The following is a 23,553-nucleotide window of genomic DNA, read 5'->3' on the forward strand; positions in this document are numbered from 1 at the left end:
TCATTTAACAAATCTATGATGAACATGTCAATATGTCACAATGGTAGTTTGTGTATTGAGGTGTAAACCAGCCGAGCCAAGCCCAGTTTAAGTCGTTTTGACTTACGGGAGCTTAAGCTTAGCTCGTGAGTTATTTTTTAAGCACAATGTCAACTTATTTATTATGTATTAACTAATTCATATATTTTTCATTTATAAATAACTTATATATTTAAATAAAAACCTTAAACGAGTCAAATCTCGGCTCGAGCTTGACTATGGAGTTCAAAATAGATCAAAACTTAAAAATACACAAGGCTCGGGCTCGAAAACAAAACCAACTTTATTTGAAGCTTAGATTCATCGAGCTCTAAAAATCTCAACTCACTTCAAGTGTTTTATCGATCCGAGCTTAAGTAGCTCATAGTGACTCGACTCACTTGCAACCTTGTATACTAGAGGTGCATAAATCGGGTATTAGAAAAACTCAGGTTCAGGTATGATTGGGTATTGGAAAATCGGGTATTAGCAATACCTGGGTCGAGTTCGGGGTATAGAACCGGGTATTCTAAAACCGGGTATTTGAATACCCTATTTCCGGGCATTGCAAAAACCATATTTTCGGGGGTTTTTTTCGGGTATGGATTGGAATTTTTTAAGATTGCACTTTTTAGAGGTATTTTTCGGGTATTTTTCAGTTATTTTTCGAGTATAGATCGGGTATTTGAAAAACCCGGTTTCAGGTATTGGAAAAACCCAGTTCTGGGTATGGAACCGGTTCAGGATCTCTGGTATTAGCGGGTACAAATCGGGTACAGGTTTTTGTACTAAAATGCATACCCTATCCGTACCCTACGGGTCGCGTCGGGTACGGGTTTGGTTATTAAAAAAAACACGGGTATAAAAAACCGGTTTTATTTTTTTTTCGGGTCCGGCTCTAGGTTCGGTTTTTTTTTCACCTCTATTGTATACCATGCAAAATTGCAAAGAAGCCATTTAAAATTTACAGGCCCAAAATTTAAGTAAGTGAGTCCGGCCCATTAGAAATTAGTAAGTCCCTTCGACCCGGCAGCATTTACCATTTTCGAATCGGGTCATCTTCATCACAGCAAATTTTTTTTTTTTTTTTGAAATAAACATTAAACCATGGAGACATAACATCAAACCTAAAACAGGATACAACTAAACAGAATCCACATAAACACCAAACCCTAGAACCAACCTCTAACCACCGAACCCATCGTCCTTGACGTTTCAAAGCATAAACCACATCCATGGCAGTCACCGTCTTCCGGCGAGCATGCTCAGTGTAGGTCACATTCTCCAAAAAGATCTTCAACACGCCACGCTGATACGCTTGACACCGCCTCCGTCCGAATAGCAGGCTTGGGATGTTATCGCGAAGAACCTTCCTGTGCCTCTTGCCCAGACCCTTACCACGTCCAGACATTGTTATTATTGAGTTGAATTGAGGTTTTGAATGCAGAAATTGGAAAAATAATAAAAAAATAGGGTTTCATCACAGCAAATAAAATAGGGTTTTATATACTATATAAATTAAATTAATGGCGATCGAGTGTCTAGTTCTCGGTATTGCCCTATTTCATATTAATTGATTTTAGAATATATATATATATATATATTGTTAATTTAATTTGAAGGTAAAACAATGGTGTTGTTGGTCAGGTGCTGGACAGGAGGTTGGCAAGAGCTGTGTGGTAGTAACAATGAATGGGAAGAAGATAATGTTCGACTGCGGGATGCATATGGGCCACCTTGATCACCGCCGTTACCCTGATTTCTCACTCCTTTCTAAATCAACAGACTTTGATAATACTCTCTCCTGTATTATTATCACTCACTTGTAACCTTTCTCCTTTAATCATCTCAATCAGTATTAGTATTACTTACTGATGCTTACTTAATGCTCTATATATTTATTTGCAGTCACTTGGATCATATTGGAGCCCTTCCTTACTTCACTGAAGTTTGTGGTTACAATGGACCAATTTACATGACGGTATTATAATACTCTCTAACTTTAATTACATTTCAATTCAACCAAACTTGTATATGCTTCTTTTACAGTATCCTACCAAAGCTTTGGCGCCACTTATGCTCGATGATTATCGAAAAGTGATGCTTGGAAGGGGAGAGGAACAACAGTTTACTAATGACAACATTCTTAATTGTTTCAAAAAAGGTACCAACTTCTTTTTTTTTTTATGTTATGTTAAAAAGAAATGTTCTTTAAAGATAAAACGATGTCCATGTATTTAGTTACTGCGGTGGATATCAAGCAAACTGTGCAAGTCGATAAAGACCTTCAAATTCGTGCTTACTATGCTGGACATGTATGTTTGCTTAACCTTCAAAAGTCAAATTAATTCTTTTGTTTTTATTTTTATTTTTTTAAAGTGTATAATTATGGACTATGTTTAAGGTTCTTGGAGCTGCAATGTTTTATGCAAGTGTGGGAGATGCTGCCATGGTTTATACAGGCGATTATAACATGACACCTGATAGGCATCTTGGAGCTGCTCAAATTGATCGGCTTCGTTTAGACCTTGTTATAACCGAGTAAGACTCATTTATATGTGTTCTTTTATATATGTATGTGTTAGTATCATTGCATATCAAGTAACATTTTAGTGCTTGCAGGTCAACATATGGGAAAACTATCCGTGATTCAAAATATGCTCGGGAAAGGGAATTTCTTAAGGCTGTATGTAACTTCATTCTACTTTTTTATTTTTTTAAATAGTTGTGCTATTTTAAGCTGCATATATCTATAGAATTATACAATTTACTTATTGAAGAACACTTGCAGGTTCATAATTGTGTTGCCAATGGAGGAAAAGTGTTAATTCCTACATTTGCTCTTGGAAGGGCTCAGGTTTAATTTGATCTTTTTAAATCCGGTTTTTTTAAAAATTTAACGACTTTTTTTGTAACGAGCTTATGAATTGTCAAAAAGGAACTCTGTATATTATTGGATGATTACTGGGAGCGAATGAATCTTAAGGTTCCTATCTACTTTTCTTCAGGTTTAGAGTGCTTCCGTCTCTTCCATCCAATTTTATACAGGTTTATGTATAAAATACCGTAGAACGATAACTTATTATTAAGAAAGTGATTTGTTTTGTTTCCTTCAGGTTTGACAATTCAAGCTAATTTGTATTACAAAGTGCTCATTAGTTGGACTAGCCAGAAGGTGAAAGATACATATGCTACTAGGAACGCGTTCAATTTCAAAAATGGTACATATATAACTATTTTTTTAATTGCATATTGTCATTAGATGGGGTAATAACTAACTAGGGCTTGGTTAATGTAGTTCAGAGCTTTGAGCGCTCATTAATACATGCACCTGGACCATGTGTTCTTTTTGCTACACCTGGAATGCTTAGTGGCGGTTTTTCACTTGAAGTTTTCAAGCACTGGGCCCCATGTGAATCTAATCTTATCACGCTTCCGGGATACTGTGTTGCTGGAACTGTGGGGCATAAGTTGTCTGATAAAACCACGAAAGTTGATGTGGACAACGATACACAAATTGATGTCCGCTGCAAGGTAAAGAAAATATAATTTAATTATTTGAATTCGTCATTCGGTTACAAAACTTTTTTTTTTCACTTGTTATTTTTTATTTTCAGATTCATCGATTGTCTTTTAGTCCACATACCGATGAAAAGGGAATAATGGATCTTGTGAAATTTTTGTCTCCAAAAAATGTAATACTCGTGCACGGTGAAATAAAAAATATGGATTATCTTAAAGGAAGAATCGAATCGGAACTGGGATCACAGTGTTATTATCCAGCAAATAATGAAACCGTATCTTTCCCGACAACCCATTTTGTTAAAGTCGATGCCTCAGCCACGTTTATTAATAGCTCGTTGACACCCAACTTTAAGTTCATAAAAGATGAAGTTACAGAAACGGCCCCGGTACAGGTTTGTGATGAAAGAGTAACACAAGGTGTTTTGATAATGGAGAAAGGTCAAAAAGTCAAGATTTTACACCAGGATGAGGTTTTAACAATGGTTGGAGCCGAACGAACTGAAGTTGAGTTTGCGTATTGTTTTCCATTAAGTTTACGCAGTTTGAAGGATCTTGTTACTGATGACAACTCATTGATTCGCATGCTATGTGCAAAAGTTTCAAATGAAGTGTCTGAATTTGAGGTACAGGATAATATGGGAGTTATTCAGGTGAACTCTTTTCGGCTTGCGGTTTGTAGGGATGATAACTGTTTTTATAGAGTTGATGGTGATGGGTCTACAGCGAGTTCCGGGTGTATGTTTTTCTGCTGCAATTGGTTGAATGTGGACAAGAATCTTGCTTGGAGAGTTGTCTTTCTCATGAAGAACATGGAGTCAAGTGTTGATTCTGATTTAGTTGATTTGTAAAATATAGTTTTTGTTTTATTTATGTAGACAGTATTTTGAAGTTGAAATGTGTATGCTTCATTTGCTGATTCTTGATTTATTATCTTTAAAATACATGTATATATCCATAAACAACAAAGACTAGAATTAGGCTTTGTTATATGAATGACAAGGATTTAGGATTTCAGAATTCAGGTCCATGTGTTAAAACTGCATTTTACAAATATGTTGGCATTTTTTTACCAATCAAAATCTTTATGTATATATCCATAAACCAAACCGTTATTAGTCGAAAATTGTTCATTTTTTTTACCCTCTGTTAACCGAAAAATCAAATCGAACCATTCATATTTTCATACATTTTAGCTTTTATACCTCGACTCCATGTTTTATATCTCTATTTGACGCATTTATACCTACACAGCTACACTTCCAAGTATTTATACCTCCATTTAAGGTATTTATACCTAGACGTGCACAAATCGGGTACACTTGGAAAACCCGAACCGGTTCGGAACCGGTTTTTTTCTCACCGGGTAAGAAATGGCACCAGTTCCAGTTAGGAACCGGTTCGGTTCCCGACACGAACTGATGCCCCGAAATGCCAACTTTTAGGAACCGGGACCGGTTATTACGTAAAAACCGGTTCCACCGGTTTATTTTGAATTTCAAATAATATAGCCGTTACAAACCGGTTCCAACGGCTATATAGCCGTTTTTGACCGTTGGAACCGATTTTTTTTTTACTAAAAATAGGTTATTTATCTTCTATAAATAGCAAGGTATGGTGTGTACTTGTTAAACCACGTCCAAAACTATAAAAACACACTCCAAAACACAATTAAGCTTAAACCGACAACAAATGGCAACTAACGACGACGTTGTTATGGTGATAGAAACAACCCCGATGTTTGGGTTCATTACGATTTGTGTCTCATGACCGACTCACAAGAGATGGCTCGTTGCAAATATTGCTCGAAGTTTCTTAAAGCAGGGTCCAACTCGACATTACGAAAACATACGAATAAGTATTGTCGAGAGAAAAGAAGTTTGGATGCTAAAAAAGCGGAAGTGGGAGAGTCGTCCAGCTCTACAACCCAAGCATCTACCGCCGGTGACAACGCTTAATCGTTGTAGAACGCTGGATTAAAACGACGGACTTTTTTTTAGTTTAAGTTGTTATGTTTAGTATCGTTTATGTTTTAATAATGTTTGTAGTAGTTATTGTTTGAATAAATAAAATGTTCGTCGTTATTAAAAAAGTAACAAAAATAATTAATCATGACTAACAAAAGTAGTTATTATTAAACAAATCATAACTAAATATTAGTTGAACTTGTTACAAATAATTTTACTAAAACAAATACCAAACACAAATTACTACTCTTCTTCGTCTTCACCCTCGTCTTCATTCTCGTCTTCACCCTCGTCTTCGTTATCGGAAGAAAGGCCGTCCTCCGCCTCCTCATCATGAATAGGATGCTCTATTGGTATTTCGTCTTCAAAGTTCGCCTTGTGTTGTACCCGATCCACCGCATCCAAATGGTCCTTTAGGCAAATGCAAACCTCTAAAGACTCGAGAGTTAATTTTGTTCTTCGCATTCATAATACCCTCCCACTAAGAGAAAAAACCGATTCGGAAGCAACCGTTGAGGCTTGTACGGCAAGCAAATCACGAGCCATGGCGGATAGAATAGGAAATTCGTTTTGTTTTCCTTTCCACCAAACCAACAAATCAATATTGCGAACATCGTCGACCGTTGCACCCTCAACATAGTTTGCTCCACTATATCGACCAAGTTCGCTAGTTGGTGTGTTTCCTCTTTGCCTCTTAGATGCCGATTCACGAATCCCATTCATCAAGTTTATAAGTAGGTCCTTGCTCGGCCTACTAGTCGTTGTTTTTTTAATAAAAGACGATCTCGTGCTTGGACCATATAGTTGAAAATAATGGTCATAAAGGTCTTGAAGGTTTTTGTTAAACTTTTCACACGCTTCCGTCGACAGCTTCGGGTCGATCTCGTGCATACCCATGTTGTCGAATATTTCTTCGATCGTTCTCTCAACCCCATTAACATTCCAATATGGGTTTAAAGCGGCGGCACAAGTGAAGACCGGCGGTATATTTTCAAAATATTTTAAGAACTTTTCCTTCATACCCCCAACAATATTCTTGAATAGTGTGTTCTTCTCCTCAAACTCTTTAAAAGTACAAGACATGTAGTATAATTATTGCAAAACCCAACAACTAGTAGGGTAATAGACTCCCGATAACTTTGTTGTTGAGTTTTTGAACACGTCAAGATACCCCAACAAATAACCAACATTGACCCAAACACTTTCCGGAAGCATATCGGCCTCTCGTACGTCAACAAGATTGTTATGAAAACTTTGTAGAGTTTGTCGTTGGGCGAAAGCACACTTGAGCATATGACAAGTTGAGTTCCAACGGGTTGGAACATCCCAATTCGGCCCCAAATACTTTCTTTCGACTGACTTGCAATAATTCTTATATTCAAGATGTCTTCTTTTACCACTTTTGAAGACATCTTGTAACATAAGTCTAAAAAATTTTAAATCGTCACAAATGTTTTCATTTTCGAGACCTTTTTGAACAACCAAGTTGATGATATGTGCAACACATCAAACATGAAAAAAATCCCCGAAACAAGGTGGTGAATATTTAATGATAAATTTTTCGGCCGCCTTAGTATTGTTTGATGCGTTGTCAAACGAAATCGAAAATATTTTATTTCTCAAATTGTAAGTCGTTATAACTTCATCAAGCAAGTCAAACAATTTTTCGGCGGTATGTGGGTACGGGAAGTTTTCAAAATCTATGGTTCGTTTCATCAATTGCCATGTCACCGGATCAACCCAATGAGCGGTGACACATATGTATGATTCGGCAACCCGTGTGGTGCCGACCAAACATCGGTAGTTAAACTAACCATCGCTAGTAAAGAATGAAAAAACTCGATTAACTCTTTTTTAGCACACTCCCACAACTTGATACAATGACGTCTTAAGGTAGTACGATTTACATGTGTGTATCGCGGTTGTAGAGTTTCTCGAATCAACGACGTCAAATCCGGGTCATCAAAGTGGTTAAACGGCAAACCTCGTTGAATAACGAACTTTGCCATTCTATCTTGAACATGAGTCGTGTTGTAACGAAATAGCGTACCATCTTTACCCAAGTCAACTTGATCGGTCGCGCCAATCCCTTTCAAGGCCGGGCAATATGAATTCTCGATGTGCTTTCTCAAAGTTGAGTTGGAATCGTGTTTTAATTTTTTTCCACATAGTTTGCAACGAGCCTTTTGATCACCTTCGGCATTGACGACCAAATCCCAATTCTTCCATACTTCTTGGTTTCGGGTATGGGTGACGACCGCAAGAACATTTGGGTCCTCCATAGCACGAACGGGTTCAATAAAAACATTCTTCTTAGCCTTCTTGTTAGTTTTTTTGATGGGTGCCATAATAATATTTAGTTGGATGGTCGGGTTTGCTAAAGGAGAAGTTTTTTTGTTTGTTTTTGAGTTTGGTGGTGAAACAAGTAATGAAAAACAACTTATATATAGGTTTTGGGCTACAAGAACCGGTTCCAACGGCTATATTACCGTTGGAACCTGTTACAACGGTTCTTTTGTTTCTCAAAAACCGGTTCCAACGGCTATATTACCGTTGGAACCGGTTACAACGGCTCTTTTGTTTCTCAAAAACCGGTTCCAACGGCTATATTACCGTTGGAACCGCTAGTTTGACCAGTGTTTGACCTTTTTAAGAAAAACCTGCCGGAACCGGGTATTTTGGGTAGGAACCGGACCGGGTACACTTAGGAACCGGGTTGGAACTGACTGGGAAATACAAATAGGGGAACCGGGTATGATATTCGGGTACAATAATACCCAAACCGGGTATTTGCTCCATCGGGTAGGAACTTGAACCGGTTCCGGGCCGGTTCCACCGGTTTGGTTCCGGAACCGTTTTTTTTTGTGCACGTCTATTTATACCTCATTTTCATGCATTTCATAGCCAAAATTTTAGTCCATGTTTGGTTTTAGTTATTAACCGAAATTAACTTAACCGAACCAAAAACGACAAACTAACCGAATAAACCGAACCGATTAACCTATTTTGGTTAATAAGATAGATTAGCCGAAGACTTTGGTTTCAATTTAGGCTAATAATCGAACCAAATCGTGCAGACTCCAAAATTTATTAGACATGAAGGGTAAAAAGGTAATACGTATACAACTTGCAATTAACATTTAGTTTTTTTTTAATGGCTTATGGGATATTGAAGGGTCACTATCCCTCCCAATCATCTCTATTCCCCGAGGACGGAACCTTGGGGATCTAGGTTGGCACGTCCTTGAAGGGAAGCTCATACATTAATCTGTCCCATCAATCCCAACCTAAAGGCGACCCCTTAGACTGTAGATGAGAAAACTAAAAACTTCATTCCCAACTTGAAACCCCTATTTTATCATAAGCAAGACTTTAACTCAAACCTTTCATTTTAATAAAGTCTTTGGATGTGTCACTTTAAACTAAAAAATCATTGTTAATTAACATTTAGATGATGGTTATAAATAATAAAGTCAATTCATTATGATTAAATTATTTATCTATAATAAATGTTTTTTTTTTGGGAATATTAGATGAGCATGTTCATACAAATTTAAAATTTAACTAGAATCCCTCTAAAAATATATATTTATTCACAATTACAAATGCATCTTTTTGTTATTCATTTTTTGTCATATGCGGGTTCAATTTTCTCAAACAATATTTTGGGGTTATATCAATTATTTGTTAAAAAATATATATATAAAACCAATTTTACGTTGTTTGTCCTGGGAAACTCACCCGTGACATTGACATCCAAGTTTGAAGATGGCGGAGACGTCAACAACTGCACCCTTACTCCCTCCTTCCGGCGACTCACCTAACGCACTCGGCCGACGCCATACGCTTGTTCGCGAGACTGCAGCGCGCCAGCTCCAGGCCAGCCGAGCCGACTGGAGCTACTCCAAGCCCTAGACCTCACCTGGAACATCTGCACATTCGATGAGAAACCGAACGTCCCGGTTAGGGTTTGGATTTGCGGTTATGCGGTCCAGTGTGCGCTGCATGTGGTGCTCGTCTGGCTGGAGTATACAAGGCGGAGAGACCAAACCATACGGGAGACTGATTTTGTTGATCATGATGAGGAGGAGATTATAATTGGGGCTTTTTTTACTTCTAATAGAATCAGGTGCGTTTCGGTTTTTCAAAATCCATATGGAAAGTTTGATTCTTGTGAAAATGACCGGCTGTAAACGAACTGAACCGAACAAGATGTGAAAATCAGAATAAGTAGCATTTAGGGTGTGAAACTTAGATTGTTTTGGATTAAGTAGCATTTGGGGTGTCAGAAATCAGAATAAGGTCGCTGTGATTTGAAACACTTGAACACAGTTTTTCTGCAACGAGAAAAGACTCGTTCGAACCTATTACCCACCCACGTTATAAAGGAGGCCATATACCAAGACATACAGAATTAGAGATTCGTTCTCATCCTGGTCATATAAGAGGGATAGACTTGAATTGGTAAGATAATTCACAGCCGTTAGGTAGTTTGGATACACTATGTTTTCTTTTGGTTCAGGATAGGAGTTCGTGGAGACGTAGAATTAAGGTAAGGGACTTTTAGGAGGGTATTTTGGTGGTCTTAACTTTGTCTAGGGGCCTAGATTTTAATATAGCGTAGGTTACCACATGCGTTATTACTCATATCGTTTCATGTAAATATGTTACATAGGTTTTACTTTATCCTTTATATTTTTCATCGATTATTGGCAGCTTCATATATATATATATGTATATATATATATATATAGAAACAGGATCAAATACATTTTATTCTTAACATGAAAACGGTAAGAACCAATTTGCTGTTATTATTAGGTTTATTTTTATAAGTGTTTGTTGTTATTTTTTGTTCGTATTTGCTAATTTTCCATTATGAGACGTTATAACTATTTGTTGATTTATATTTTGTTGTTATTATTATATGTTTTCTTTTGTTGTTAGAAGTATTTGTTGGTATTTGCTGTTATTATTTTGTTCTTGATTTTGATTCTTTTGTTGTAATTTTTAGGTTTTTTTCTTTGTTATAATAAATCATTGTTTATGTAGATTGGTATTGTTTCTTACGTTCTCATTTTTTTATAAATTGATATTATTTCCTACATTTTCATGTTAAGATTAAAATGTACATGAATCTTCCCCTATATAGAAATATATATATATATATATATATAGTTTTGTTCTTTTGTTTTTGTTTTTTTGCATTGTCTAGCGTTGAGCCGAGGGTCTCTCTGGAAGCAGCCTCTCTATTCTCAAAGATAGAGGTAAGGTTTGCCTGCATCCCACCTTCCACAAACCCTACTAGTAGCTTTGCTATGGATGGGATTTATGGGTATGGTTGTTGTTGTTGTATGCTTTCTTTTGGTCTTGAGTTGTGATTTTCTGTTGGGAAACGATAGTGGCTGCTACTGCCCAAATTACCACCGTTGTAACTAAAACAAACACCAGTGAGTAGCAAATCCATAGTTACATAAATCCATACTCACTACAACGGTGGTAATTTGGGCAGTAGCAGCCACTATCGTTTCCCAACAGCAAAATCACAACTCAAGACCAACAGAAAACATAATGTATCCAAACTACCTAATGGCTGTGAATTATCTTACCAATTCAAGTCTATCCCTCTTATATGACCAGGATGAGAACGAATCTCTAAGCCTGACACTAGTGTCGGGTTTCTTACCCAATTTCACCGCATATCAACAGGAGATTGTAATTGGTAATTGTTATTGAATAATTCATAAGAGTTACAATCAAGTATATATAGACTACAATAGAAAGAGATAACTATGGAAACCAAAGATAACTATGGAAATCAAATCATAACAAACTATGCTAGAATCACGGTTTAATATTCCCCCGCAAGTTCAGGGCGGTCAACAATCTGTAACTTGGACCGTAAGAAATCAAACTTTTGTGAGGGCAGTGGCTTGGTGAAGATGTCAACAATTTGTTCCTTTGTTGAGATAAACTTTACGTTAAGATTGCCCTGTGAGACCTGTTCGCGAACAAAATTGTAATCGACTTCCACATGTTTGGTACGGGCATGAAAAACTGGATTAGCAGTGAGATAAGTAGCACCAAGATTGTCGCACCAAAGAGTGGGAGCTCCACTGTCCAAACCAAGTTCTTGAAGGAGTAATTTTAGCCAAATCAGTTCTGCAACAGTGTCGCCGATGGCTTTATATTCCGATTCAGTTGAAGAGCGAGAGACCGTTTTCTGCGTTTTAGCCGACCAAGAGACAAGATTAGAGCCTAGATAGATGGCAAATCCCCCCGTGGAGCGACGGTCGATAGGGCAGCCTGCCCAATCAGAGTCGGAAAAGGCCCGTAGGTCAGCTTGCCAATGAGAGTCAGAGAAGGCATGTAATCGATACCCTGTGTTGTGACGAATCCAAAGGCCCATGTTGATTGTGCCATTCAGGTAGCGTAGTATACGTTTGACAGCGGACCAGTGATTATCCGTAGGAGCATGCACGAACTGACAAACCCGATTGACAGCAAAAGCAATGTCGGGTCGAGAAAGAGTGGCATATTGAAGAGCTCCGACAATTTGTCTGTAACGAGAAGGGTCATCAAGTAAAGGGCTATCATCAGGAAGGAGCACATGAGAAGTGCCCATGGGAGTGGAGATGGGTTTGCAATCTGTCAAACCGGCACGGTGCAAAATGTCATTAATATACTTTCGTTGTGACAAGACAAGATCCGAATTCTTGTAGATGACCTCTACTCCAAGAAAATAATGCAATTGACCCAAGTCTTTTAGAGCAAAAAGTGAGTCAAGGCGCTCAATGATGTTGAGACGGCATTCGAGTCATTCCCCATGATAATAATATCATCAACATAGACTAGAAGGTATACAAGTAAGCCCGAGGAGTTAATAATGAACAATGAAGGATCTGTTTTGGACCCATGAAACCCCAGCTGAAGAAGGACGGTAGACAGTTTGTTGAACCAGGCACGAGGTGCCTGTTTAAGACCATAAAGGGCTTTATGGAGCAAACAGACATGGTCCGGTTTGTTGGGGTCAATAAAGCCTGGCGGTTGCCGCATGTAAACTGTTTCTTCCAGATTACCATGTAGGAATGCCGTCTGAATATCCAACTGCCGTAAGGGCCACCGGTTTGTAACTGCCAGAGACAAAACTGTCCGAATGGTGACCGGTTTTATAACGGGGCTGAAAGTTTCATGATAATCAACCCCATGCTGTTGATGAAAACCCTTTGCAACCAAGCGTGCCTTGTACCTGCTGATTTTCCCATTTTCATCAGTTTTTAACCTGTAAACCCATTTGCAATCAACCACATTGGAATTTGGGACAGGTGGAACAAGAGTCCATGTACCATTCTTATAGAGCGCGTCCAATTCTTCGGACATAGCATGGTTCCATTCAGGGTACTTGTTGGCAATGGTAAAGGTAGGAGGTTCGATAGGGAGAGACGAGGCGGTAGCGGTGTATGCAGCCGGATTGTACCGATCCTGTTGTTTTGGTTGCTGCCGAAGATGTGCAGGCCGGGGACGGTTGGCTGTTGGAGCAGAATGGCTGCTTGGGGCAGCCGAGGATTGGGGCGGAATGGGGGTGGATTGGGTCGTGGGTGTGGGAGAGTGAGCTGATGTGGAGGTGGATTGGGCTGTGGATGGGTTAGTGGTGGTGTTGTTGGAGACGGGTTGGGCCGAGGGTGTAGGAGAGGGGCTGTTGGGTGTAGATTGTGGTGGAGTGATGGGATCAGTCGGAAAACCAAAACCAGGAGGTGGGTTAGGGTAGATGGAAACATTAGGGGAAGAGGGTGGTGGTGAGGGTGACTTAGGCGATGGAGCATATGGAAAGAGTTGTTCGTTAAAACGAATATGGCGAGCAATGTAAGTACGCTCGGTGAGAGGATCGAAACACCGATAGCCGTGATGGGAAGGGCTATAGCCAAGAAACACGCAAGGCGTGGAACGAAATTCGATTTTGTGGTGGTTGTAGGGACGAAGATATGGGAAACACTGAGAACCAAACACCCGTAGGAAGGAGTAATCTGGTTTCCGGCCATAAGTGTGCTCAAACGGAGATTTGTTTGAGGACACACGGGAGGGCAGGCGGTTAATTAGATAGACCGCGGTTTCAAAAGCAAAATGCCAAAACCGCTGAGGGAGGTGAGACTGGGCCATGAGAGAAAGACCCGTTTCTACAACATGTCGATGTCTACGTTCCACAAAACCGTTCTGCTCACTTGTGTGAGGACAAGAACGACGGTGAAGAATCCCAAGGTTGCGGCAGAGAGTAGCAAGTGGACAAAACTCACCACCCCAATCCGATTGGATGCATTTTAACTTTGTGTTGAACTGGCGTTCAACCATGGTGATGAAATTGGTCAAGATGGCATAGACATCAGATTTTTGAGATAAGGGGTAAAGCCACATGTAACGAGTATGATGGTCAACACATAACAAGAAATAACGGTGACCGTCAATAGATGGTGACGGGGTAGGGCCCCAAACATCACAATATATAAGATCCAAAATATTATTACTACGAAAATTTGATTCAGATAAGTGTAATTTAGATGACTTGCCCATTTGACAAGAAGAACATAACTGTTTTGACAATTTATTAGAAACTGGTAAAGAACAATGGGAAACAATGGAATTAAAAACTTGAGCATGTGGATGTCCTAAGCGTTGATGCCAAACATCCGATGAAGCCTTGATAGCAGTAAAAGCAACCTTGGGTAGATTCTTGAGTTGAGGAAGGCGGATAGAGTACAAGCCTTGCTCACTGGGGCCCGTGAGGAGGGTAGTTCGGGTAGACTCGTCCTTCACAAGAAAATAAGATGAATGAAATTCAAAAAAGACATCATTGTCAAGGCAAAATTTTTGAACAGATAAAAGATTTTGTTTAAGTTTGGGAACATGAATATCAGAAAGATTAAAGGTTTTATTAGACGAGTGGATTTTTGAGGATCCGATACGAAAAATTGGTATAGAGGAACCATTGCCAATAAGTAAGGAATCGTTACCATAATATGCCTCAGAATTGTCCAGGTTCGATAAGTCTGGTGTGGCGTGATGTGTGGCACCAGTGTCGGGTTTCCAAGCACTTCCGGATGAAGAAGCAACATCCGAAAAAGCAGTGAAGTTGGCCTGAGGAGCAGACCGTGGCTGTTGATTGTGTTGATTCGGACACTGAGATGGTAAATGGGCTATTCCACACCGATTGCAATGGTCATAGACGGTGTTTTGAGTTGAAGCCCAAGAGAACTGCCTTGTGCCACCATTGTCTCTAGAGCGTGGATTGAAAGAACCACGAGAATTACCCCGACCCCTATTGTTTCGGCCAGTTCGGTTATTATTGAAGGATCGAGATCCAAAATAGGCCTGAGGTTGTGAGGGGTTGGGCTGCAGTTGATAGCTTAGTTGAGAAGCAGCTAGTTGAAGGTTTTGAAGCTGATGTTGCAACTGTTCCAGGTTTTGGGGGTTTGGGACAGCCGAGGGCTGGCTGGGTGATTGAGTCGTGGCCAGAAAGGCCGAGGGATTAGGGCTGAAAGTTTTATTGACTGTAGTCATGGTCGGACAGCAGGGAGTAGATCTCGTTGAACGAGATGGGAGGGTTTCTTCCTAGCACGCTGCCTTTTAAGGCGTTGTATTCTTCACGAAGCCCCGCAAGAGTGTGCATAACGAGATCGCTGTCCAGTACCGGTTTTCCAATGTTAGCGAGTGCAGTGGCATATTCTTGAGCCCTGCATAGGTAGTCAATTGGTTTTTCATCACCCTTCATGGTGATGCGAAGGAGTTGGCTCTTGAGAAAAAATTCGTGTGAGGCGGTGCTAGGCGCATAGGCCCGTTCTAGAGACTGCCAGACGGCACGGGAGGTTTTTCCTTGAATGTGTTGGTATGATTCTTCAGAGACGGTTGAGATAAGGAGAGTTCGAATATGAGCGTCATTCGAAATCCAAGGAGTATAGCTGGGATTGTCCGTTGTAGCCTCGCCAGCTTGTACTTTTTGATCTGGACAGGGGACGGTACCATCAATATAACCAAATAGGTTATGAGATGTGAGAAACGATTCAAGCATGGAGCACCAGTAGCCGTAATTTGTGGGTTTGAGAGTGAAGGGAAATGTGTGGGAATTGTGGGTTGTCTTCTCTTGGTGAGAAAAACTAAGAATAGCCGCCATTGAAGCAGAGAATTAGGCCGGAGATTGCGTCGGCTGGAAAATTTGAGGAGAGGCAGATGAATGCAGATTAGGGTTAGGGAAAATTTTAGGAGTTGATTCTGGCTCTTGATACCATATCAACAGGAGATTGTAATTGGTAATTGTTATTGAATAATTCATAAGAGTTACAATCAAGAATATATAGACTACAATAGAAAGAGATAACTATGGAAACCAAAGATAACTATGGAAATCAAATCATAACAAACTATGCTAGAATCACGGTTTAACAAACTATGCTAGAAGTCAACAGTCTATCCGTTCAAGGCTACGGCCGTTGTTCGGCAAAATGCTGGCTGATTCTGTCCAAAAACGAATTCACCAACCGTGTTCCCTCGCAAGCCAACTTCCGGGTGCAAAACCTGGAAGTTTTCGTAATCAACTTCCCCACCACCAGGACTCCTTTAACAGAAAATAATATTCTGAAACTGAAAACAATCTTTGCCCAGCCCATGATTTGGGCGTTGGTGGAAGCTCAACTTGAATTTGAATCCATCTCAGGCGGCATTAAAACCCTAAACAAGTAGGATTTTTTTTGCTCGCTAGGGTTCAACAACCCTCTGAGTGCACATGGGAGTTTCACTGTGACTGTCATAAATGGGTATTGCACCCTCTCGAAATATAAACTTTAAGTATAGTTGTTTGTTGGTGGTGTTTTAGTATTATTATTATTATTATTAGAAATGTTGTTTTCTGTTAAGTGTTGCATTTGTTCTGTATGTCTTGGCATATGGCATCCTTTATAATGTGTGTGGGTAATACGTTCGAACGAGTCTTTTTTCTCGCTGCAAAAAAACTGTGTTCAAGTGTTTCAAATCACACCGAAATTAACGACCTTATTCTGATTTCTGACACCCTAAATGCTACTTAATCCATAGTAAAGTCTCCCCACTAATATATAGGAAATGTTTTCAGCTACGCTAAAAGATGTGAAAATCTTAATACGATGATATCATTCGTCTGGTGGCTAACTGGCTTCTACTGGATGGTCTCTGGAGGCGAGGTTCTTCTTCACAATGCTCCACGTCTGTACTGGTATGTCTTCACCCTTCAACTGATATAATATTAATACAGAACACAGAAACATTGAGTATTTGACGATTGCAGGTTGACTGTGGTGTTTTTGGCATTTGATGTGTTCTTTGCAATCTTCTGTGTTGTTTTGGCATGTTTAGTTGGAATTGCTCTTTGTTGTTGCCTGCCCTGCATAATTGTCATTTTGTATGCAGTTGCTGGCCAGGTGAGAACGACATAATATTATTATCTTTTTTAATTTTTATATTTATCATGAGCTTGTTTAACATATTATGGTAATATGCAGGAAGGTGCTTCAGAGGCAGACCTCAATGTCCTTCCTAAATACAAGTTCCAGGTGTCAAGTGATAATAACGATGGCAAGCCTGATGTTCCTGGTAGAATGATTCCTGTTGAATCAAGTGTAGGCTATTTGGCTGTTGAACGTGTTCTTGTACCTGAAGATGCTGTAAGTTTGTTAATGATGATTATGCTTAATTGGAACTTGGAAGGGTATTTTAGGTAATTGATGATAGTTAAAATCTTTTTTTTTTCAGGATTGCTGCATATGTTTAAGTACATATGAAGATGGAGTAGAGCTTCATTCGCTTCCCTGCAACCATCATTTCCATGCTGCATGCATTGGGAAATGGCTGAAGATGAATGCCACCTGCCCACTTTGCAAGTATAACATTTTGAAGGGAAATGAGCAGGTTTAAACAAGATTCGAGTATGCATAAGCGCTCTACCATGTATTTATCCCTGTACAGGAGGAAATATAGCTTTGGTCAACAAATAAATATGCAGCATTGATATATCTACATCGGCCATTGTTTATATTTGTTTTTTTGTAGGAGTTTGGTCTTGTTAGTATAAAAGGATGAAATAATGCTTACATATATATATATATATATATATATATATATATATATATATAGCAAGCATCAGTTTTAGTAGTATATTTTTTAGTGGCAGCTAGCTCAGTGCTGTATAAAACATGTAATGTAACACTTTACAAATTATATTCCAGCTGCAAATTATGAAAACATATAGGGTCATCTTTTTAGTGGGCTATTAGTAAAAAAATTGCAGGTGGAGAAAATGCAAAGTGCGGGACTCATTCTGGGTAATTCTGAAAAGAATGCTGTTTTCAGGTAAGATGTTTTGCCAAATAGCTGCTTTGAGTTTTCGGATTTCACTTTTGGATCAACTTGAATAGCAGCAACCTTCAACTATATGATGTCTTTGAAAATGTGTCACATGATATATGTGCAAACACGAGGTGACAATTTTGACCCTAAATGTAGTCGCAATGAATAAAACTGTCAAAGGTTTTGTTTCAAGAATCAGATCATCATTTTAACAATACGCTTCTCCTACTCTAATTTAAAATATAAGAACGAAAAGACAAGTGTTTATGGATCGGATTTACCGTACCCTATCCGTCTTAACCTGTACTGAAATGACACGTTTTAATGTGAATCCGTCTGAACTGTTACCAAACCTACCAAGCTATCTGATTAGTATTGTTGATCGATTAATGTCGAGGAGTGCAGACAATATTAATTTTTCATGACGGTATGTGATGTGATATCAAATAGAGTTGTGATTTTGAATATACCCCCATGTTTTAATAACTCATGTATAATCAATCTATCATTGTTAAGGAGTATTAGCTATTTGTCAAATGTAATTTAGATATAGAAAAAGGTCAGGTATCACACATGAAAAGAGAAAAAAGCAACTTGGTATGAGTAGACGTGCACAAAAAAACCGGTTCCGGAACCTAACTGGTGGAACCGAACCGGAACCGGTTCCAGTTCCAACCCGGTTGGAACAATACCCGGTTTGGGTATTTTTGTACCCGAAAATCGTACCCGGTTCTCATATTTATATGTCAGTACCGGTTCCAACCCGGTTCTTAATTGGAACCGGTTTGGTTCGTACCCGGAATAACCGGTTCCGACGGGTTTTTTTGAAGGGTCAAACAAAAGTCAAACTAGCCGTTGGAACCGGTTCCAACGGTAATATAGCCGTTGGAACCGGTTTTTTTAGACACCAATTAGCCGTTGGAACCGGTTCCAACGGTAATATAGCCGTTGGAACCGGTTTTTAAGACAATAGATCCGTTGGAACCGGTTCCAACGGTAATATAGCCGTTGGAACCGGTTTTTGGGCCAAACCTATATATAACTTGTTTCCATTACTTGTTTCACCACCAAACTCAAAAACAAACTACAATACTACTCCTTTAGCAAACCCGTTCCATTACCCGACCATTCAACTAAATATTATTATGGCACCCATCAAAAAAACTAACAACAAGGCTAAGAAGAGTGTTTTTGTTGCCCCCGTTCCTGTTACGGAGGACCCAAGGGTTGTTACGGTAGTCAACCATAACCGCAACCAAGACGTATGGAAGAATTGGGATTTGATTGTGGATGACGAAGGTTATCAAAAGGCTCGTTGCAAACTATGTGGTTCAATATTAAAGCACGATTCCAACTCTACTTTGAGAAAGCACATCGAGAAGCCATATTGCAAGGCGTTGAAAGGGATTGGCGCGACCGATCAAATTGACTTGGGTAAAGATGGTACACTATTTCGTTACAACACGACTCAAGTTCAAGATAGAATGGCAAAGTTCGTTATTCAACGAGGTTTGCCGTTTAACCACTTTGATGACCCGGAGTTGACGTCGTTGATTCGCGAAACTCTACAACCGAGATACACACATGTAAGTCGTACTACCTTAAGACGTCATTGTATCAGGTTGTGGGAGTGTGCTAAAAAAGAGTTAATCGAGTCTTTTCATTCTTTAGAAGCCATGGTTAGTTTAACTACCGATGTTTGGTCGGCACCACACGGGTTGCCCGAATCATACATATGTGTCACCGCTCATTGGGTTGATCCGGTGACATGGCAATTGATGAAACGCACCATCGCTTTTGAAAACTTCCCGTTTCCACATACCGCCGAAAAATTGTTTGAATTACTTGATGAAGTTATAACGACTTACAACTTGAGAAATAAAATATTTTCGATTTCGTTTGACAACGCTTCAAACAATACTAAGGCGGCTGAAAAATTTATCATTAAATATTCACCACCTTGTTTCGGGGATTTTTTTCATGTCCGATGTGTTGCACATATCATCAAATTGGTTGTCCAAATAGGTCTTGACAATGAACACATTTGTGATGATTTAAAATACTTTAGACTTATGTTACAAGATGTCTTCAAAAGTGGTAAAAGAAGACATCTTGAATATAAGAACTATTGCAAGTCGGTTGAAATAAAGTATTTGGGGCCGAATTGGGACGTTCCAACCCGTTGGAACTCAACTTGTCATATGTTAAAGTGTGCTTTTGCCCAACGCCAAACTTTACAAGCTTTTCATAACAATCTTGTTGAAGAACGCGAGGCCGATATGTTTCCGGAAAGTGTTTGGGTCCAAGTCGGTTATTTGTTGGAGTATCTTGACGTGTTCAAAAAGTCAACAACAAAATTATCGGGAGTCTATTACCCTACTAGTTGTTGGGTTTTGCAAGAATTGTACTATATGTCTTGTGTTTTTAAAAGCTTTGCGGAGAAGAACAAACTCTTCGAAAATATTGTTGCGGTGATGAAAGAAAAGTTCATAAAATATTTTGAAAACATACCGCCGGTCTTTACTTGTGCCGCCGCATTAAACCCCTATTGGAATGTTAATGGGGTTGAAACAACGATTGAGGAAATATTCGACAACTTAGGTATGCACGAGATTGACCCGAAGTTGTCGACGGAAGCGAAGGACAAGTTCAACAAAAACCTTCAAGACCTTTATGACCATTATTTTCAAATGTATGGTCCAAGCACGAGATCGTCTTTTGTGAAAAAAACAACAACTAGTAGGCCTTGCAATGACCCACTTATAAACTTGATGAATGGGATTCGTGAATCGGCATCTAAGAGGCAAAGAGGAAACACACCAAGTAGCGAACTTGGTCGATATAGTAGAGCAAACTATGTTGAGGGCGCAACGGTCAACGAAATTCGCAATATTGATTTGTTGGCTTGGTAGAAAGGTAAACAAAACTAATTTCCCATTCTATCCGCCATGGCTCGTGATTTGCTTGCCGTACAAGCCTCAACGGTTGCTTCCGAATCGGTTTTTTCTCTTAGTGGGAGGGTGTTATCTATGCGAAGAACAAAACTAACTCCCGAGTCTCTAGAGGTTTGCATTTGCCTAAAGGACCATTTGGATGCGGTGGATCGTGTACAACACAAGGCGAACTTTGAAGACGAAATACCAATAGAGCGTCATATTCATGATGAGGAGGCGGAGGACGGGGTTTCTTCCGATAACGAAGACGAGGGTGAAGACGAGAATGAAGACGAAGAAGAGTTGTAATTATTTGTTTTGGTAAAATTATTTGTAACTTGTTCAACTAATATTTAGTTTTGATTTGTTTTATTATAATTACTTTTGTTACTCATGATTAATTGTTTGTTATTTTTTTAATAACGACGAACATTTTATTCATCTAAAAAATAACTATTACAAACATTATTAAAACATAAACGATACTAAACATAACAACTAAAACATAAAAAACAAAGTCCGTCGTTTTAATCCGGGAATACTTATTTTTGGGTTGTAGAGCCGGACGACTCTCCCACTTCCGTTTTTTTAGCTTCCATTCTTCTTTTCTCTCGACAATACTTATTCGTATGTTTTCGTAATGTCGAGTTGGACGCTGCTTTAAGAAACTTCGAGCAATATTTGCAACGTGCCAACTCATGTGAGTCGGTTATGAGACACAAATCGTAATGAACCCAAACATCGGGGCATCTTGTTGTTTCGATCACCATAACAACGTCATCATTGGTTGCCATTTGTTGTCGGTTTAAGGTTAATTGTGGTTTGGAGTGTGTTTTATAGTTTTGGGAGTGGTTTAACAAGTACACAAACAAACCTTGCTATTTATAGAAAGAAGATAACCTATTTATAGTTAAAAAACCGGTTCCAACGGTCAAAAACGGCTATATAGCCGTTGGAACCGGTTCCTAACGGCTATAATGTTTAAATTTCAAAAAAAACCGGTGGAACCGGTTTTTACGTAAAAACCGGTTCCGGTTCCAACCTACCCGGTTCCTAAAAGTTTGCATTTCTGGGCATCGGTTCGGGTCGGGAACCGAACCGGTTCCTGACTGGAACCGGTTTCATTTTCTACCCGGTGTGAAAAAAACCGGTTCCGAACCGGTTCGGGTTTTCAAGGTGAACCCGATTTGTGCACCTCTAGGTATGAGTCATCAAAATATGTAGGTGGAATTTGGTTGATTCACATGTACAATACTTTTAATAAAATAATTATAAGTCTGCATTTTTTATTTTACCCAAAACAGAAACAATTTTGATGTCTTGACATTTATCATTATAGTGTATTGTTCAATTTTCAAACTTTGAAGTAAAGATAAATACTTTTAACTTTTAATATGTCCTTTAATACCAAAACAATAGTATATGTGACTGAATTAAACAAAACAAATTTTAAACTTTTAAAATAAATTATGAAAACATACTGAAAAAGTTTGGACTATTAAATCCAATATAATATATCATGTAAAGTTTATATATATAGAGCAATGTTTAGTGTTGAATAAGTATCGAAAAAGCTTTACATGAGTTCCGTTGCGACAACTCTAAAATAATTTTTATTGCAATCTAATTGAATTTTGGAAGTTAGGTTTATTTTAAGCATTCAATTGTCAAGCATATGCAGTGATACATTGTTTATAATTTGGAAAAACAATAGGTTACTAATGTAATTAACAGATAAATATTATGATTTTGTTATGGTAATCAGAATTTTTTTAGAAAAAAGTCTTTAAAAAGATTTGGGTGTTCTTAAATTGCTTACAATACTAACAACAATAACCATACTCGGTGTACAAATTTTCTTTTAAGTTGTATGTTGTTTTGTTGTGGCTTCTAGCGGCTTGTTAGTTTTATCGTATAATGAAAGTTATTGTTCGAAAAGGTTTAAAATCTCACACATAACATCAGTTTCTTTATACATAACATCAGTTTCTTTATATATGAAATTCTTTATTATATATTTTTTTCATATGATCTTATAATAATTTTAAGACTATGACACGTGCTTTCTAGAATAGATATATAGATAAAATCTTGTCATAATTGTTAAATGAGTTATTATACCCTTTTTTCAATTGAATCCTGCATGCATCATTTATTAATGTTTTGTTGAGAAGTTTGTATACTTGTTTACGATAACTTGTAATGGCCACTTTTTTTGAAGAGGGATATCTAGTTGTATAAAATACTTGACGTTGCATCTTAGTTTACTATGAGTTACCTATTACTTCTGCCCCTATTATTATTTTGATTTCAAATTATAAGAATGTACTCATTTATCATCATCAAGCATCTCTTATCTAGTTGGTTAATCCCGAATTATGATGACCACAAATCCTTCATCCTTATTGCTATCACTAATTACGGCCTAAACTGAATTTTAAACAGACTTAAAGTGACACCTTAGGCAAATCCCGTCTTCTTATTCGGCAAAAAATGAGTTTAGGATTTTGATATTATGCCACAAGGAACCCGTTTGGTTAAAAAAAGATACGACAGCTCCATAATTAAACCTGTATGAATGAGAAAAACTTCATCATACAGATAGTCAATGGATAAACAAAGTTTTGAGCTCTTGATGAAAAAAATGATTAATTTTTGTTTGTCTTTAAAAAGGTTGGATGGTACAAATGGTATCTACATCACTTGTCTTTGTTTAGGATGGTGATGTAAATCATCAAGGACATCTA

General features: G+C 38.4%; 1 protein-coding gene and 1 pseudogene across 2 annotated transcripts; both read left to right on the top strand.

Moving 5' to 3' along the window:
* Window positions 1-1,539: 1,539 nt before the first annotated feature.
* Window positions 1,540-4,391, top strand: LOC143540835 (cleavage and polyadenylation specificity factor subunit 3-II-like). The gene is made up of 12 exons (XM_077033807.1): window positions 1,540-1,569; window positions 1,666-1,843; window positions 1,927-1,999; window positions 2,068-2,182; window positions 2,260-2,333; window positions 2,423-2,559; window positions 2,641-2,704; window positions 2,810-2,875; window positions 2,957-3,026; window positions 3,135-3,239; window positions 3,317-3,552; window positions 3,636-4,391. The coding sequence occupies exons 1-12, from the start codon at window positions 1,545-1,547 to the stop codon at window positions 4,389-4,391; spliced, it is 1,899 nt and encodes a 632-aa protein (XP_076889922.1). The 5' UTR covers window positions 1,540-1,544.
* A 4,884-nt stretch (window positions 4,392-9,275) lies between these two features.
* LOC143540829 (E3 ubiquitin protein ligase RIE1-like) lies at window positions 9,276-17,621 on the top strand (annotated as a pseudogene). The gene is made up of 5 exons (XR_013136656.1): window positions 9,276-9,636; window positions 16,624-16,743; window positions 16,816-16,948; window positions 17,030-17,191; window positions 17,280-17,621. The product of XR_013136656.1 is annotated as an E3 ubiquitin protein ligase RIE1-like (transcript).
* The last annotated feature ends 5,932 nt before the right edge of the window (window positions 17,622-23,553 follow it).

This window comes from Bidens hawaiensis, unplaced genomic scaffold (assembly GCF_021521415.1).
Source record: "Bidens hawaiensis isolate Kalapana, Puna unplaced genomic scaffold, B.hawaiensis_p1.1 tig00012349_1, whole genome shotgun sequence".
In the NCBI taxonomy this organism is placed as follows: Eukaryota; Viridiplantae; Streptophyta; class Magnoliopsida; order Asterales; family Asteraceae; genus Bidens; species Bidens hawaiensis.

Coding starts and splice junctions, on each gene's coding strand:
- LOC143540835 (XM_077033807.1), top strand. CDS start 1,545: ATGGCGATCGAGTGTCTAGTTCTCG. Junction 2,876..2,956: donor TTGCTCTTGGAAGGGCTCAG/GTTTAATTTGAT, acceptor ATTGTCAAAAAG/GAACTCTGTATATTATTGGA. Junction 3,553..3,635: donor AAATTGATGTCCGCTGCAAG/GTAAAGAAAATA, acceptor TTTTATTTTCAG/ATTCATCGATTGTCTTTTAG.